The sequence below is a fragment of the Homalodisca vitripennis genome, chromosome 7, assembly GCF_021130785.1.
Source record: "Homalodisca vitripennis isolate AUS2020 chromosome 7, UT_GWSS_2.1, whole genome shotgun sequence".
Lineage (NCBI taxonomy): Eukaryota > Metazoa > Arthropoda > Insecta > Hemiptera > Cicadellidae > Homalodisca > Homalodisca vitripennis.
Window position 1 is genome coordinate 143,402,857 of NC_060213.1, and position 16,612 is coordinate 143,419,468.

General features: G+C 33.4%; 2 protein-coding genes across 2 annotated transcripts in view; both read left to right on the plus strand.

Annotated features, from left to right (window-relative positions):
- Nucleotides 1-3,431: 3,431 nt before the first annotated feature.
- LOC124366447 lies at nt 3,432-8,280 on the plus strand. Its single transcript, XM_046823012.1, has one exon. The coding sequence runs from the start codon at nt 3,780-3,782 to the stop codon at nt 5,079-5,081; it is 1,302 nt and encodes a 433-aa protein (XP_046678968.1). The 5' UTR covers nt 3,432-3,779; the 3' UTR covers nt 5,082-8,280.
- LOC124366446 overlaps nt 5,318-16,612 on the plus strand; it is a 37,362-nt gene continuing 26,067 nt past the window's right edge. Inside the window, exon 1 of the mRNA XM_046823011.1 lies at nt 5,318-5,402. Coding sequence (XP_046678967.1) covers nt 5,382-5,402 — 21 coding nt within the window. The 5' untranslated portion in view covers nt 5,318-5,381. The remainder of the gene's footprint in view (nt 5,403-16,612) is intronic.

Here is a 16,612-nt window from a genome sequence, read left to right on the forward strand (position 1 = left end):
GATTAAAGCCAGATAACTGTGGGTCCGCGCCGCACGGAGGATAAAGCATGATAACGTATGTTTATAAATTCGTGAAAATGTGGAGTTGGCTTAGATTCGACAGTTTACAACAACTACAACAATAAAGGTAAATAATTGTACACTGAATATTTCATTATCGTAAACTAATTGATTGATTTGATTTAAGTTGTTAGATTGACACAAAAGTTGAGAAACTGTGAGTTTAATTAAGGTTATGTCCCATACTATTGAACAAATGTTGATAGTGTTAAGTAAATTATTAGTTTTAAATCACTCCTGCAATCAATCGTAATTCATCAGTTCGATTTGAGAAGAAACAACAGCGCGGTATTGGTGCTAGTCAACTCAAAACATTTAAAAATAACAAATTATAAACACCACTCTTAACAACCTGTCATGAACAGATGCGACCAAACAAACGAAAACTAAACCGAACCAATCCACCACGCGCGGAGTTAGAATTATAGAATCCAACTTTTACCTAAACTCTCGTACACTATATAAAAAAATGATAAATCAAACACATGTACATTCACATGAACACTAAAACAAATATTAAACAATAAATTTATTATCTATAGAGAATGTAATTCCTTTATCTTGTTGTCCTCTTTTGGAGTAATTAACCCTTTTTTTCTACCCACTGTCCGACATTGTGTCGACAACGCAAACTTAATATTTTTTTTGTGGAAAATTTTGATTGGTCTAGGACCTCTTACGATAAGAATCCACCGCTGGTCATGTTGGTATCTCTGAAACTAAGCAGTTGATTTGCGCCGCGGTAGTGGCTACAGTTATGTTGCTTTTTGTGTCAACAACTCTACTGATTGAACGTCTCAGCCCTCACTATGTCACTTGTAAGACAAGGTAAGTGTAATTACAACCATGTAAATAATAAATAATATTTAACCGGTAATCGCTATTTATAGTTGATATAATATATCGTGTTTAGTGACGAATTACTGTTTTGAAACGTGTTAAATATTTGTGTTTTAGGAGTAACGCTTTTCACAATTCATAAATATTGAATGTCGACCAAAAAGTCGGACAGTGGGGGGCACCAGCGGTAGGGGGTCGATTGTCCCATTAACAAACATATTGTTTTTTTTTAGGTTGATCGTAGCTGACATCGCCAAATAATAATTGGACAAGAGAGTGAAAATATTATAGATCCAACATATTTTATTGAGTGCCACCCGATAATCCAGCCCTCAGGTGACTTGTGGATTCCCGCTGACGAAGAGAAAAAATAGTGGGCAACATAAATCAATAATCTGGCAACCAACTCAGAGCTGGTGGTGGAGCTTGATAGTAAGAAGAATTAAACTTGGGAAAGATGGGTTAGTTTACAAAATTAAGAATTGTGGAATTACCTGAAGAAAAAAGAGTGACCCAAGATAGAAGTGGAACAAGTAGAAGATAAGAAATTTTGAGGAAAACCTCGTGGAACAAAGAATGACAGATGTAGTAAAGCGTAGATGTTTGTTTTTTGAAGAAGAAACCCAAGGAAAAGTTAGTAAAAAATACGTTATGAGAGCAGAACCTAAAAAAAAGGAAAGAACAAAATAACAGATGTTAGAACAAAAAAGAAGGTTGAAATGGAATTAAGTCAAAACGTACATGGGAAGAAAAAGACCATTGCGGATGTAATCTCTATAGAAGTTTACTCGTGCGAATTTCTTGTCAAATGAATATATCTCCCTGTAGAACTGTTTGGAGAATGTTCTTTTTGATGACGAGGTCGAAGAGTAACATATGATTATTGCAACTATATCCAATATTCCCCTAGAAAAATGAAACATAAACTTTTTCCTACCTCAAAGAAATGAAATACGGTCTGTTTTTTCGCCATTCTTTTTCTAACAGGATAACAACACTATGGGCTCGTTACAGAATGTAACTGGGAAACGGCATAGGGAACACATCATCATGAAGCAGTTTCGACGTGGCAATTTCACGTTAAATTCGTTTTCATGAATATCTTGCAAACATTCAACTTCTGTGGATAAAATGATAAATTAGAACAAAGATGAACAAGTTTGCCAAAGTTCGACTCTGTTATAGTGGCATGCTGAACGAGGCGATGGCTTCGTTTTATCTTCCAGTTGACCTTTACTACTTTATCCATTTGATCGAATCACAATGGATTACCTTATATTTGGAAGGCCACGGGTTGAAACAACATATCCATCGGGGAAGCCTATCGATCCCGATTCGGATATAAAGTTGGAATATTAGCTACAATGGTTTAGGCTACGTCATAGTCAAGCAGGAACCGTATCGAGGGCAAAAGCGACTGGAGCAAACTATTCCTGAAGACTCCGGTGTGGGAGACTTCAGGTTGGTCCATTGGATCTTATATTCCTTAACTCCTACAGGACAGAAAAAAAATTAAAGTTGGTTTTTTCGATAACTTCTTTTACCATTCTTTTAAAACTTGCTTGGATAGAACGTCAAAAAACAGGGGATATCAATTGTACATGTGACCATAATGGTAGACAGAGTTTGAAGGATTGGCCCCTCTTCGTAAACCTCAAAGACCTCAAGAAAGAACCAGGAGGTACTTTCCATCAAATAACGTGACACAGACACCAACAATAACACGTTGTAAGATACATGGAGTCACACAGTGATTTTTACTATAGCGTCGACAGCGAACAGGCGATTCATCCAGAGGGGAAAGCAAAAGGCGTTTGTGTCCTCTAGCAATAAAAAAACCACATCGTTGTGCCACAAGCCAAACTGTGTCAATTGGTACAATATCGAATTAATGGTTGTGAGTGGATAAGGCATAGGATGAAAATGTATCTACCTACCGTTCATTCATATTCGCAACAAAAAGTTGGTATTTGGCCAAATGTTTTCATAACATGCTGAATGTGGAGTTATTGAATCAATGGCTATTGATTTTATACAGAATCGACGCCAAAAGGAGCTGAAGAATCAATTAGATCTTCTTGGATTCACCCTCCCACCCCCCCCCCCCCCCACCCCCCCCCCCCCCCACCCCCCCCCCCCCCCACCCCCCCCCCCCCCCACCCCCCCCCCCCCCCACCCCCCCCCCCCCCCACCGCATTTTTGGGGGACACAAAAAAACTTAAACAATCACCAAATGAAACTCCTTTTGCATTACTACCCAAAGGATATTTTCTTACATAAACTTTAGGATAAAATAGAAGGGGGATTCTGACTTTTTATTCGCCCTGTACAGGAAATCCACATGTTCTGATCTTGTAGTTAATTATAACTCGTCTTTTCACCCATATTTCATAAAACAAATATATAAGCGTCATCGGCCGCTGAAGATTTTAAAATAGAAATCGCATTAAAATTATAGGTTTTAAAAATATTTATTAATAGTAACATTATCAAAAGTTATAAAAAAACCAAAATAAGTATGTGCTAGTTGATTATGAATTGTACATTAAATATATATACTGTATCATATATTGCATTATATTTGTTTCCAGAATAAATATTTGTTTTAGGACGTTTGTAATTCTGACGACAACGTGACCAATGTAGAGACAAGCCAAAGTTTATCCCAAAAACCGGCCTTGAAGCGTCGTTGGAATAGAAGGAACTACTGTTTATACTGTGAAAAATTGTGTACAAATTTTAGACGACATTTATTAAGGAATCACAAAAATGAAGCACCTGTGGTAAAATATCTCGCTATATTAAAAACGGGCAATGGTAATGAAAGCAAACTGCTAAGAAGAAATATTTTTGATAACCTGAGAAATCAAGGAAATCATATGTACAACAAAACAATCTTAATGGGAACAACCATTAAGGTCAATGATGGCATTAAACTTCTACCATCAAGGCGGGCACCAGTTACCAAATCACCATCAAGTGATGACTTCGTAATTTGTAAATTCTGCTGTGTGTTGTTTTCCAAGAAATCATTCAGAAAGCATGTCAAAAAATGTTTGGAAAAAGAAAATGAAAAAGAGGATGTTATGGATTCAGACCAAAATGAACAGGATGTTGAAAATGACATAATCACTCAAGCGAGAAAAAAAATATGTTCAAACTATGCAAAAACGTATGGTTTACCAATTATGTCAAATACAGCCAGTGACAGTCTGATCAAAGACATATTACCTCTTGTAAGAAAAGATGAAGCTGGCAATATAGCAATGAAAGACTCCCTCATAATGGACATTGCCAGTGATTTCTTTAACAACCATTTAAACCCCAAAGACAAGTACGTTGTAAGCAGGAAAATACGGGACGCTGGAAAGCTACTTTTAAAAATTAAAGAAAAGGATAATACAGTGAAATGTATTCAAGATTGTTTACACCCGTGTAAAATCAATGTAGTAATGGATTCTGTGAAGGAAATGTGTGGTTTGAATGGAACGTCGGGTGATGTGAAAGTTGTTGGGATGCCATCACGACTTTCTTGGGTTTTAAATGAAGGAGCCTCAAGAGCGATGAAAAATGTCTTAAAAAACAACTACCTATCTGATGATGAAAAGAGAAAACAAAAAGCAGATATTGATGACTTTATGAGAGAAAAAAACAAAAGGTGGCGGTGTGATTTATCAACTAATTCTGAAATCTCTAGGGTTAGGGAGAAAATGTTACAACCAGAAGTAGTATCCAGTGAAGTTGACATGGAAGTCACTCCCTTTACTAAAGAATCAGAGGAAAGATTTTTGGCTAAAAATGGTATTGTTGGGAGTGCTGTTGTTAATATGGAAGGAATAATAGATAACACAAGTGATGATAACGTCTGTTTATTACCAGTTGCAGATAGAGCCAAAGAAAACACACCTCTTCCGACAATTGCGACTGCTCATGATACAATAACTAGATATATTAAAAGCCATGTGAAACAGCGATGGTCATCTGAAGAAAAAAGTGTGGTCATAGAAAGTTTTAAGCATAAAATTACTGAACGGATAAACCCCTCTTTAAAGGAATGTAGAGATGTTATATCTACAAGTCCCATTCTGTCAGGACGATCTGCTAGTCAGATTAAAACTTTCGTAAATAACATAATTAAGGGAAAAACGACCTTACCTAAGGAATTTAAACATTTATTGTAAAGAAAAGAGTGCCCTGCATCAAACAAGCTTCACAGTTACCTATCCGATCATCAAGGAACAATATCGTCGTCAAGGACACATTGTCTGGTGCCAGTCCAAGAAGACGTTGAACCTAGCACTTCTCGGCACACCATGTCTTTTATTAACTGAATAGACTTGACCTGATGTACATTTCTTATTGTATTCTGGCTTCGGACAACAAGTATGGTACTAATTGATGGCTGCAAGCGGGTCAACCTGTACTAAGGAATGGAATTCCATGGAGTCAGCAAACTTAATTACCTTTGTTCGAAATGAAAGATGAAGAAAAGGATGAAGGATGTAAGTGAATGAAGACTTTTAACTGTGTATAAGTTCTGCTTCTTCTCATCAGTAGTACAGGGTCTCGGAAGAAGCATTGCATGTTATATGTAGAATTTTGTGTATACACACAAACATTAAGTTGCACATAATTTGATACATATTAATAAATATAAAATCCTGAAAATACTGTATTTGGTAACCATTTAGGTTTTTAGTACTAGGTACAAAATAACTCAAACATTATCATATTATTCGTACATTTCATAAAACATTGGCTAAAAAACTAAAATAGTAATTATTTTTAATATAGTTAATTCCATATTTGAGCCATGAGTTAAGAGGTGACACAAGAAATTATCATTAAAAAAGTATCTTTAAAATCCATTATTTTATTGATCAGGGCTCCACTTGGGAGACGTAACATTTGTAGCTGTGTTTACTGAAAACAATTTTTAAGTAAACTTTTGGTAACTTCATATGACTTAATCTGTATCCATTGTTCAAAATCTCAAAATAAGATAATTTTTGCAGATTTTTCTGTATCATTGTATTCACAATCCAAAGATAAAAGTCGAAAAAAAATTACCTATAAAGCGCGAAATACGCAAGTTTTCAGCCCAAAACATGAGTGAATTTAATAGGCTCCTAAAAAATGAAGCTTGGGAGAATGTTTACATGGCCTCTGTTGAAAAAAATATGACGAGTTTCATAATACTTTACAATATTATTTTGATATTTCTTTTCCTAAAACCTTAGTTACTGAAAAAATTTGTAAACAAAATTAGATTTCAGAAGATCTTAAAAATGACAAAAAAGAACTTATACAATTGGCTAAAAAAACTAGAGGAAAGACAAATGCTCTTTTAAATAAAGACTTGAAACAAAGAAAATGTGAGTATAAAATAAAATTAACACAAGCTATAACCGATTATTTTGAAAATAAAATAGAAAAATCTACAAATATACAAAAAACAGTGTGGGCACTTATTAACTCTGAAGTTGGGCAAAAAAATCAGAATGAAATTAAAAAAATCTCCTTGCAAGAGGGAAATAAAAGTTGGTATAGTCCTAAAACTGTATCTAATGTATTTAATAAATACTTTGTACATGTAGTTCAGGAGATCGGTGAATTTAATTGTCAAAATACGGAAGTTAGCGAAAAGGAACAAGCACAATGTATTAGAAAAGGTTTTAACTTTAAATTTGTTGATGCAGAGGAGGTGGAAAAAAACCATAAACTCAATAAAGAACAAAAACTCTGCCGGATATGATGAAATCCCTATAAAAGTGATCAAAAATACCAAACAGTATTTAATCCAAATTTTAAGCCACTTAATAAATTCATTATTTGTTTCAGGTATTTTCCCAAATCAGCTTAAAAGATCAAAAATCATACCAATCCATAAGAAAAACTGTCCAGAAACTGTGTCAAACTATCGCCCAATTTCCCTTCTTCTGATAATTTCAAAAATTTATGAGAAAATAGTTAACAAACAATTAATAACATACCTAGAGGATTCTAAATTGCAAACTAATATTCAGCACGGTTTTAGACCACAAAAATCAGTAATAACCGCTGTTGTCTCTTTTGTTGAGTCTATAATCGAATCAGTAGACAAAGGTGAATATACAGCAGGAATCTTTATGGACCTATCTAAGGCATTCGATAGTGTAAGCCATTCTCACCTGACAACTAAATTACCAATCATTAGGAATACAAAAAAATGCAATTAAGTGGTTTCAATCGTACATTTGAAATAGATGCCAATTTGTAGAAATTACCCATAGAACGCATGAAAATAGAGTCTTAAAGGTTTCTTCAGAAACTGAAATGATTAGATATGGTGTCCCTCAGGGATCGATTTTGGGTCCTCTTCTGTTCCTATGCTATATAAATGATGTAGGGAGCGCACTCACACGTGCACCCCAAAATAATCTGTGTCTTTATGCAGATGACTCAAATCTTAAAGTAGCAGCCAATACTGTTGAACAGGTTGAGATAATAAGTTTCATTGAATTAGAAAATATTGGAACTTTCTTTAAGCAGCACAACTTAATGTTAAATGCTCAAAAAACTAACATTGTAAGATTTAAAACACACAACAACAAACATATATCCGAACCATTAATTACGTACAATTCAGAAGAAATTGAGAGTAAAAGAAGCACAAAATTTCTCGGCCTAACAATAGATCAACATTTAAGCTGGGACAAACATGTGGATAAAATATTATCAAAATTAAGCTCTGCGATATTTTCTCTTTATAGGATGTCGTTTTTTTGTAACCAAAAAACACTAAGAAATATATATTTTGCAAATTTCCACTCTCATTTATCTTTTGGAATATGTCTCTTTGGTGCAACGACAAAAACAAATATGGATAAAATTCTTAAACTACAAAAAAGGGCAATTAGAATTATATTGAGACTAGATTACAATGAAACAGTAAAGGAGAAATTTAAAGAATTACAAATCCTAACAATATATGGCCAATATATTTTTGACACGATTCTAATTGCAAAAAATAATCAAATAAGTAATGAATTAAATCTTGAACCTCATCCATACAACACCAGACACAAAAAATATATTGTAACAACTCATCACAGTTTAAAGTATTATGAGAAAAAACCATCATACATGGGGCTGAAATTTTTTAAACATCTACCCACTAGTATAAAAGATTTAACTAATCTGAGAATATTCAAAAACACAGTTAAATGTTTTTTGATAAACAAGGCATTGTATTCTTTGGAGGAGTACTTTTCCACCTCCTCGTAGATTTAGATGTACTTGTATTAGTAGTTTTAAGATGTACAGACTGTGTGTCTTTGGACACTATTCAATTGTATACTTAGTGTATATATCTGATGAATAAAGATTTTTTTGATTTGATTTGATACGCTATCTATTAGTTATTAAAAAATTATTTAAACTTTATCCATGTACTACTTCCTATTTTGTATTGACTTCTTGGTTGAGTTTTCCATGTGGAGTTTCTGTTACATTGGTGGTATTAAAGAGCATTGTCTATTAAAGCTCATAATTTGAAGCCGTTCGTAAATCTGCGTAGAATTTGTTGATATCTTCATCGTGATATTATCATCAATGGTGATAAATAGTTTTGATTACGGCTAGTACTATGACAGTCACTTGAAGTCCATATACTATGTTTGATTAAATTACTGTTTAAAAATTCAAGATGCCCTAGTGACCTAGTGGTGGATACTATCAGAGCGTTACTGAAGCCCGCACTAGACAGGGGCATAATTATCAATTATACATAATTGATATTATTAATTTGTCTGTTTCATTTCTTCATGTACATTTTCTCTCTTGTGCACCATAGAACTTAATCCGCTCGTGTTTTTTGACAAAATATTATGTTTATCGCAGTAATTGTGCTACTGCCATAATGATTCATGTTGTAATATCACGCAGGAAGCCATCCTGTAATATTATCAAGCACCATTCACAAAGTTTTGGCATTTCCTGCTAGATTAGTAAATTGTTTAGCTTTTAAGTTATTTGTAATATAAATGAATGTAAAATCAGAAACCTCAATTGTAATTTTATCCTAAGTTTGTGACACTAGAATACCTTAGCTGTCCAGGGTAACTACGTCACAATAAAGCCATGCAAGGCAAAATCAATTTAAAAAATAAATTTTTGAAAACTTCATTGCAAGAAATATATTTTAAAACAACAACAATAAATTAGGAAAAATCTGAGGTAGGTAATTAAAAAAAAACTTTGTTATGAAACAAAATATTTCTTTTAAAAAGTTTAATAATTTTATCATTTAAAAGTTTTTAGGCAAAAGTACTTAAAAAGGTGTGAAAAATGTGTAATAATAATTACAAAACTTTGGCATTATCTGTAGGCCACTATTTTCGTAAAAGTTTTCTTTACCCAGGACCAAAAGACTACAGTATTAGAAAGAAAAGACTATTTTACTTACTATGAAAATTACATGTCATTATGACGATGGGGTCTTGTTTTATGCTTCGCACCCGAAAGACAGCAATGTCAGGGTGAAAGCCACTCTATGCATTAGGGGGGGGGGGGGTCTCTGTGTATTAGGCTATACACACGTATGTTTTATAAATATAAAAAGTGAAAGTCAAAATGTACGAGTACTCATGTGATCTGAACTAGGTACTATCAGAGCGTTACTGAAGCCCGCACTGAACAGGGGCATTTCAGATCAGTAATTTCGAGACCTCAGATCACGTGCCAGATCATGCAACATGATCTGGTGTCCGAAAATTTGGATGATCTGGAACGTGACCTGACGTTGGAAAAGTACCGATCGGAAATGCTCCTAGCCATCCGGCTTCGGTGGTACCTGCCTGCACTTCTGCGAAAAAAGAGAAACATCCCTTGAGAGAGTACCCAAATTCAAGCTCAGTTTATGCAAGCGTTCATAAAAATCTTTAACTTTAGTACTACCTAGTAACATATTCATGACAACCTAATCTAAACCTACTTATATCATGTAATAACAGGAAGTAGATAGAGATCTAGTGGCCTACTTAAAAAAGTGGGAGGGAGTGGGAGGCAAAAAACAAGAACCGATCATCATAATGACATTTAATTTTTGTTTCAAGTCGAAATAAAGTCTGTTATTTCTGATAATGTATTTTTTAGGTCCCTGGTAAAGAAAACTGTTTCAAAAATAGTGGCCTTCGGATAATACCAAAGTACTTTATAACCCTACCAAAACAACCATTTCTATACGTTGTAGTGTAGCAGCTTCTTTTCTCATTGGATTTGATTACTTAATTTAAAAAGAAACACTCCAATAATAAATCAATTTTATTTGTGTGAGGAATCAGAAAGTAATGTAAGTTTATGTATAATGTAGTAAACATTGAGGATGATACATGTGAAATATTAATTTGTTTGAAATGTCAAGATCGCTCCATGTATATATGCTGAGTATTGAAACAAATGATACTGAAGTCATCAAAATCCATCTTTATGCTACCCACCGTTCCCAGTTTTATATATATATATGTAACATGTTATCTTAATAAGTTGTCAGCAAAACCACAAAAAGCTTTATGTTTGTAGATTTTAAAATTTGTATTATTTATATGAAGTTCACTTTTAATGTGTTTTGTTAGAATAATTAACCTTGGTTTTTGTTTTATATTTTATATTTGTATATAGAATGTATAGTATGTTAAACTTGAGATAAGTTTTATTAAGTGCTTTATATAAAACTTTCATAGTTTTTTAATTTTGTGTTATAAATGTTGTCTCGTTAAAGGCTATACCTTCACCCAATTAAAAATAGTAGCAAAAAATAAAGTAAGTATTAAATAATTATTCTGAAATAATTTTTATGTAAATTTGTAATGTTAGTTGTTTATAAACTCGTGTTATAATTAAAACAATGAAATTATGAAGTAAAAATATTGTAATTTATTATACCGTTTTGACTGAAATCATTGGATGAGGTGCTGCTTTAGATTCTTTGTTTTTATTAAGTAAAGTAGACAGGCAGTAATTTAATTACTGTGTAATAGTCGATATAGGTGACAAGAGGTATAACACAATGTTTCGAGGATTGGAATCTATCCTCTTCGTAGGTATTACTACATACAGAAATAACGAACAGGAAGAAGTAAAGAAGGGAAATAGAAGGGTTCAAATGTACCAAAAAGCTGCTTAGAATCCAGCTCAGGCGTTGTCACTGCACAGGATGCAAGTCCCGAGCACAAATCACAAGTACAAGGATAACAATTACACATCACACATCACACTAGCACAGGCTACAGTGGATACTAACAAGAATGGCGATGTCTGCTCTTTTATTGGCAACGCGTAGTGTCATCTGAAACAATGGGACAGGAAAGCGATGGTCAGGGGAAAGGGTAAAGGCAAGACGCTTCCGGCCCTAAGTTTTCGTCATAGGCCTATATATAAATATATAGGTCATCAAATTATAGGCCTATGACGAAAACTTAGGGCCGGAAGCGGCTTGACTTTACCGCTAAAAAATAAACTTCAAACAAAGAATTGACTTTACCGTTTCCCCCTCCTCCTATATATATATATATATATATATATATATATATATATATATATATATATATATATATATATAGGACATTTTATGCTTGAAATGATGAATACAGAAGTTTGTAACACCCTTTTGTGAGCACCCTGTATGTAAACAAAAAATAACCTTAAAGCAACCTTAAAATAACCTTGTAGTATTGTGTATGTTGAGTAATACTACATTTTGAGCTATGAGGGAGAGGGTGGATATCAATCCTCCAAACGTAGTGCTCTATTACACATATAACATTTATGGAGTAAGTATGAAAACAATATTTACTATGAAATATGTAAGTGTCAAAGATGGTAAAGTTGTCTTTTAGGGACAGAGCTTCACAATTTCCAGCTTTAGGGTTAAGCAGGAAATTAGCAGAACGTCTCAACAAATTGGAGGAATTAAATAATATAAAAAAATTTATTTAATAGCTGCTTGGGTTGAACTTTTCACCTAACAGAAGAAAATGAACAAGGAAAGTTATCGGAATACATAAGTTGGATTTCTTTGACAGAATAAAAATTATAATACAGATAGTAATCATCCTTTAGAATGCTAAGGGTTGCCTTTAAACCAACACTTGGGAAACGAGTGCTTACATAAATTGGAAATTAATAAATTCGATTTTTCTAATATAAGCTGTATTTATTTCTGGTCACAGTTTTGTAAGATACCAGTTTTAAGGGCACTGTTAAGGTGTTTAGACTCAGATAAATGTGCTTTTTGTTTTATGTTATAGTTGAATTTCCTTTACCTGATTCTTCTCTTGAAAGAATAGAAGATGCCATCTGTCCACATTAAACTTAGTCAATAAGACAGCGAGGACTAGTTCAAACATTATACACCTACAGAACTCATGATTTTCTGTGAAAAGTGAGGAAGAATTGGACAATAGACAAACTTCTTTATTAGCATATTCATCAAGAACAGTAATAGAGTCAGAAATTAGATAAACTTTTTTTGGAAAAATAATTTTTGAGTGCAATGATGCATCACATTTGAGGGCGATTGAGTTCCAGTTGAGGCCTCCAGTCTTGGTTCAAGAATTCGTCAATGGTGTAGAAAGTCTGTCTAACAAGGAAGTCATGGAGTGCTTTTTTAAAAGCGTTACCCTGAAGCTCTCTTAATGGTTGTGGTAGATGGTTCCATAGTTTTCGTCCAATGTAGGTTGGTTTCTCCTTGAAAAGTGCTGTGTGGTGTATGGGTAGAGTGTAGCTTGTTGCATAATGTGTGTTGTAGTGATGAAGGTCCTTTCCAGTTTTGAGATTCTTCTGGTGTGCATACATGATAACTTCTTGGATGTATAGCGCAGTAACAGTCATTATCTGGAGTGTCTGGAAGGCATGTCTGCAGCTCTGCCTTGGTTCTAAGTCAGCCAAAACTCGGATGGCTTTTTTTCTGTAGGGTAAGAACTTTATTAAGGTTTCCAACTGAGGGGCCACCCCAAACCGCAAGTCCATACCTCATGTGAGTTTCTACTAATGAGTAGTAAGCTGTTTTAGCTGATTCCAAGTTGCTGATCCATTTAATGCGTCGAACAATATATATTCCAGATGCTAATTTTTTGCAGACATTGTTCACTTGCTCAGTCCAGGTTAGATTTCTGTCCAGAATGACTCCAAGAAATTTTACATGGTTTTCAACTGTTACATTGGCGATGCTGGGAGTAGTGTCTCTTTTCTTACTGAAATTAATTTGTATTGTTTTATGTGGGTTTATAGCCAGGTCATTTGTTTTACAATAATTCAGAGCCTTGTTTAGAGAGGCTGTAGCAGCTGTACAAACACCTTCTGCAGTGTGATTCCTTATCAGGATTGTTGTGTCGTCTGCGTACATTACGCATGATGTATTATTATCTTGGGTAAGTGTTGGGAAATCATTTACAAATAGAATAAAGAGGACTGGGCCTAGTACAGACCCTTGTGGAACTCCTCAGAGGATAGTAAGTGGTTTTCCCAAACAGTCAAACGCCTTACTATAATCGAGAAGAAGTGCGGAGATGTATTGTCCCTTGTCTATTTGGTCAATAATGTCTTCAATTAGGCTGATAATAGCAGAAATGGTAGATTTTCCTTTTGAGAATCCATGTTGGCAGTCGTTGATTAAATTTAGCTTCTTAAGGTGTGTTATAAGTCTGATGAGGACAAATTTTTCAATAATCTTTGGAAATGTTGAAATCAGGGAGATAGGATGATAATTTTGCACATCATTTGTAGATCTTTTTTTGTGCTTCGGGTATACTTTTGATAACTTTAGTGCAGAGGGAAACCGGCCTAGGCTGAATGATTTGTTTATTATACTTACAAGATAATAAATAGTCAGTTCTTTTCTGCAGTATTTGACAAGCTTAGATGAGTATTCATCCATTCTACTTTACTGTTTTGATTTAAGGGAGTTTATAATACCCCTGACCTCGTCATTGTTTGTCGGTGTAAGAATTAAGGACTCTTGGCAGATTATTTCTGTTAGAAGGTCAGGTGCATTTATGTCATGGTTCCCTATGGCCTGTCTATTATTTTTCAGCGTCAGCTCGGCTACATTAGTAAAATATGTATTAAAATGTTCAGCTATTTCCTGAGGGCTATCAGTCTCTCTGTTATTAATTTTAATATGCATTTGTGGATATTTTACTTGGGTTTTTCCTGTTTTTTCATTGTTTATAAGGCTCCATAGGGCTTTACTCTTGTTATCAGCTGATTTGATGTAGTTTGCATTTGCGTTTTGGTTTAATTGTCTGAGTTTCTTGTTGTAATCTTTCTTCCTTTCTACCATGTTCTCTTTGTCTTGCAAATTTCCTGTTGCTTCATATTTATGTAAACCATTTAGAAAGTCAGATTTTAAATTTTCTGCTTCGTTGTCATACTGGAAGGTTCTCTTTTTTCTTTACTTAATACATTTCTTTTTGGGACAGGCAGTGTCAAGAGACGCTTGTAGGATCCCTTGAAAGATATTGTATGCTGCATCTGAGTCACTAGCGAGATGAGTTGGGTCCCAATTTTTATTGTAAAGAATAGATGTAAGAGTATCAAGGTTCCATTTACTGAAACATCTTTTGTAAGCATACTCTTGACTAAGTTTTCAATTCATAGCTGTGAATCCTGCAAATTTGTGCAGTGTGGTCAGAGAGTCCAGACTGAATTATGGCTGTGTCGATGTTGTCTTCTGGTAAATTTGGTTTTTATGAGGTAATTGAGTACCTCTGGATATGGAGCATATAAGAAGGAAGCCCAAAATATATTTAACAAACGTTTAAAATGTTGTTTTAACCCTTTGAGTGCCCTTTGACTGAGATGAGTCTGTTAGTGCCAAGCATTTATGACAGGTCACCTCTCTCAGAGCCAAGAACTCTTTTGGTATTTATGTAGTGTTAAGCCAAATAATTCATAATTTAAAAAATAAACATAATGAGATTATATTTCTTTTTTATGTGGGGTGAAAAGTAGAGTATAACTTGTAATATTTATTTCAATGATAAACATGTCAAAATTTTTAAATAAAGAAAATAATACACAACAATTAAATTTTAAAATGTTTTAAAACTTATAAAATAAATAATTGTAATTTTAGGATCATAATATATTTGTATGCATCTTTTTTATTGTTCCTTATGTACATAGGAACAAACATACCCAATTTCAAAAAGGCAAGTACATAAACTGAGTTATGATTTTTTTTATACTTAATATTTGTTCCACAAAATAATTCACAGCTTTTTCAAAAATAAATATAATGAGATGATTTTTGTTTTATTGTGTTGGGAGGAAAAGTAGGATATGACAACATTTGTTTGGATAGTAAAATCTATTAAAAATTTTTAATTAAAATTTTAATTTTTCAATTATTTTATATGTTGATAAAAAACTGTAATTTTTTAATCTCAATACAAATATATATCTGTATGCAACTTTTTTATTACCTAAGCAGGAACAAGTATAATTTATTAAGTTTTTAGAAAAGTAAGTATCTGTAATACTGAGTATGACCTTTCTTATAAATTAGTGCAAATTATTAAAAATTTACACTAGCGTATAAGTTGTCTCTTATATTTGGCAAATAGCTTTTATCAGCTGTAACAAATCTAATAAAGATAGATAATCTATGTTTATTTGACTTATCTATCTATATATATAAAAATGAATGTTTGTATGTTTGTCCTTTATGGAATCGTGAACTATTGGACCGATCATGATGAAAATTTGTACGTATATGTATTTTTCCACGGAGAAGGTTTATAAGCTATGCCCATCCCTTTCCCGATTCAGGATTCCGCCCCACTGGTTACAGAAATACCCATAAGAAATGCATTGCAGCAAACATATGTTAACGTCTTTTCAAATTTTTAATCAGCTGTTCTTTGTAAACATATATTACACTTATAGTTTTAAAGCATAGAGTAAGCTTAAGAGAAACGACAAATTTTGTTTAAACTGTTTCTGCAATCACTGTTAAACATAGACTTTACTATCCAGATAATACAATTCAAATTTGACGTAAAAATTCACCTTTAACTGCAATATTTATTTAATATAAACCATGCTCATGCTTGATCAGAAGAGCAATGCAGATATCATAATTACTATCTTACGTTGGCTACAAATATAAAGAATGTTATAAAAATCAACCTTAGTTGTTTTTTTTGACAGAAGTATGGTTCTCAAAACTCCGTGTGTACATATTCTCTCGATCGAGACAACAAAGCAAGCTCAATCGTGGCATCGGAGATATAACTAATTTAATCTAAAATTTATTATAGTAAAAAAAAAAATTTACTAAGTAATATAAGGACTTCGGTTCTTAAGATTTGCGTGCGAAGCCGTGGGTAACAGCTAGATAGAGGCAGGAATATGGTACATACCTTCATAATACGCCCAAGAGGCTCACGATGGAACGACTATCAATTATCTCAGCAATGTTTAGAATGTGATAGAAAAAGAATAAGTGAATATAGTGTACTGTTTTCAACGGGAAATTGCGTGCGAAGCCGCGGGGCAACTTTTGCAAAAAATTATTGAAATGCGCAGCAAAGCGCGCCGGGCCCGCTAGTTTTGTATAAAATGGGACTAAGTACAAAGCCATATCTCAACATTTAGTAATAGAATTATAAATATATATATATATATATATATATATATATATATATATATATATATATATATATATATA

Excerpts from the sequence above, each read along its gene's own strand:
- LOC124366447 (XM_046823012.1), top strand. The coding sequence starts at position 3,780 with ATGTACAACAAAACAATCTTAATGGGAACAACCATTAAGGTCAATGAT.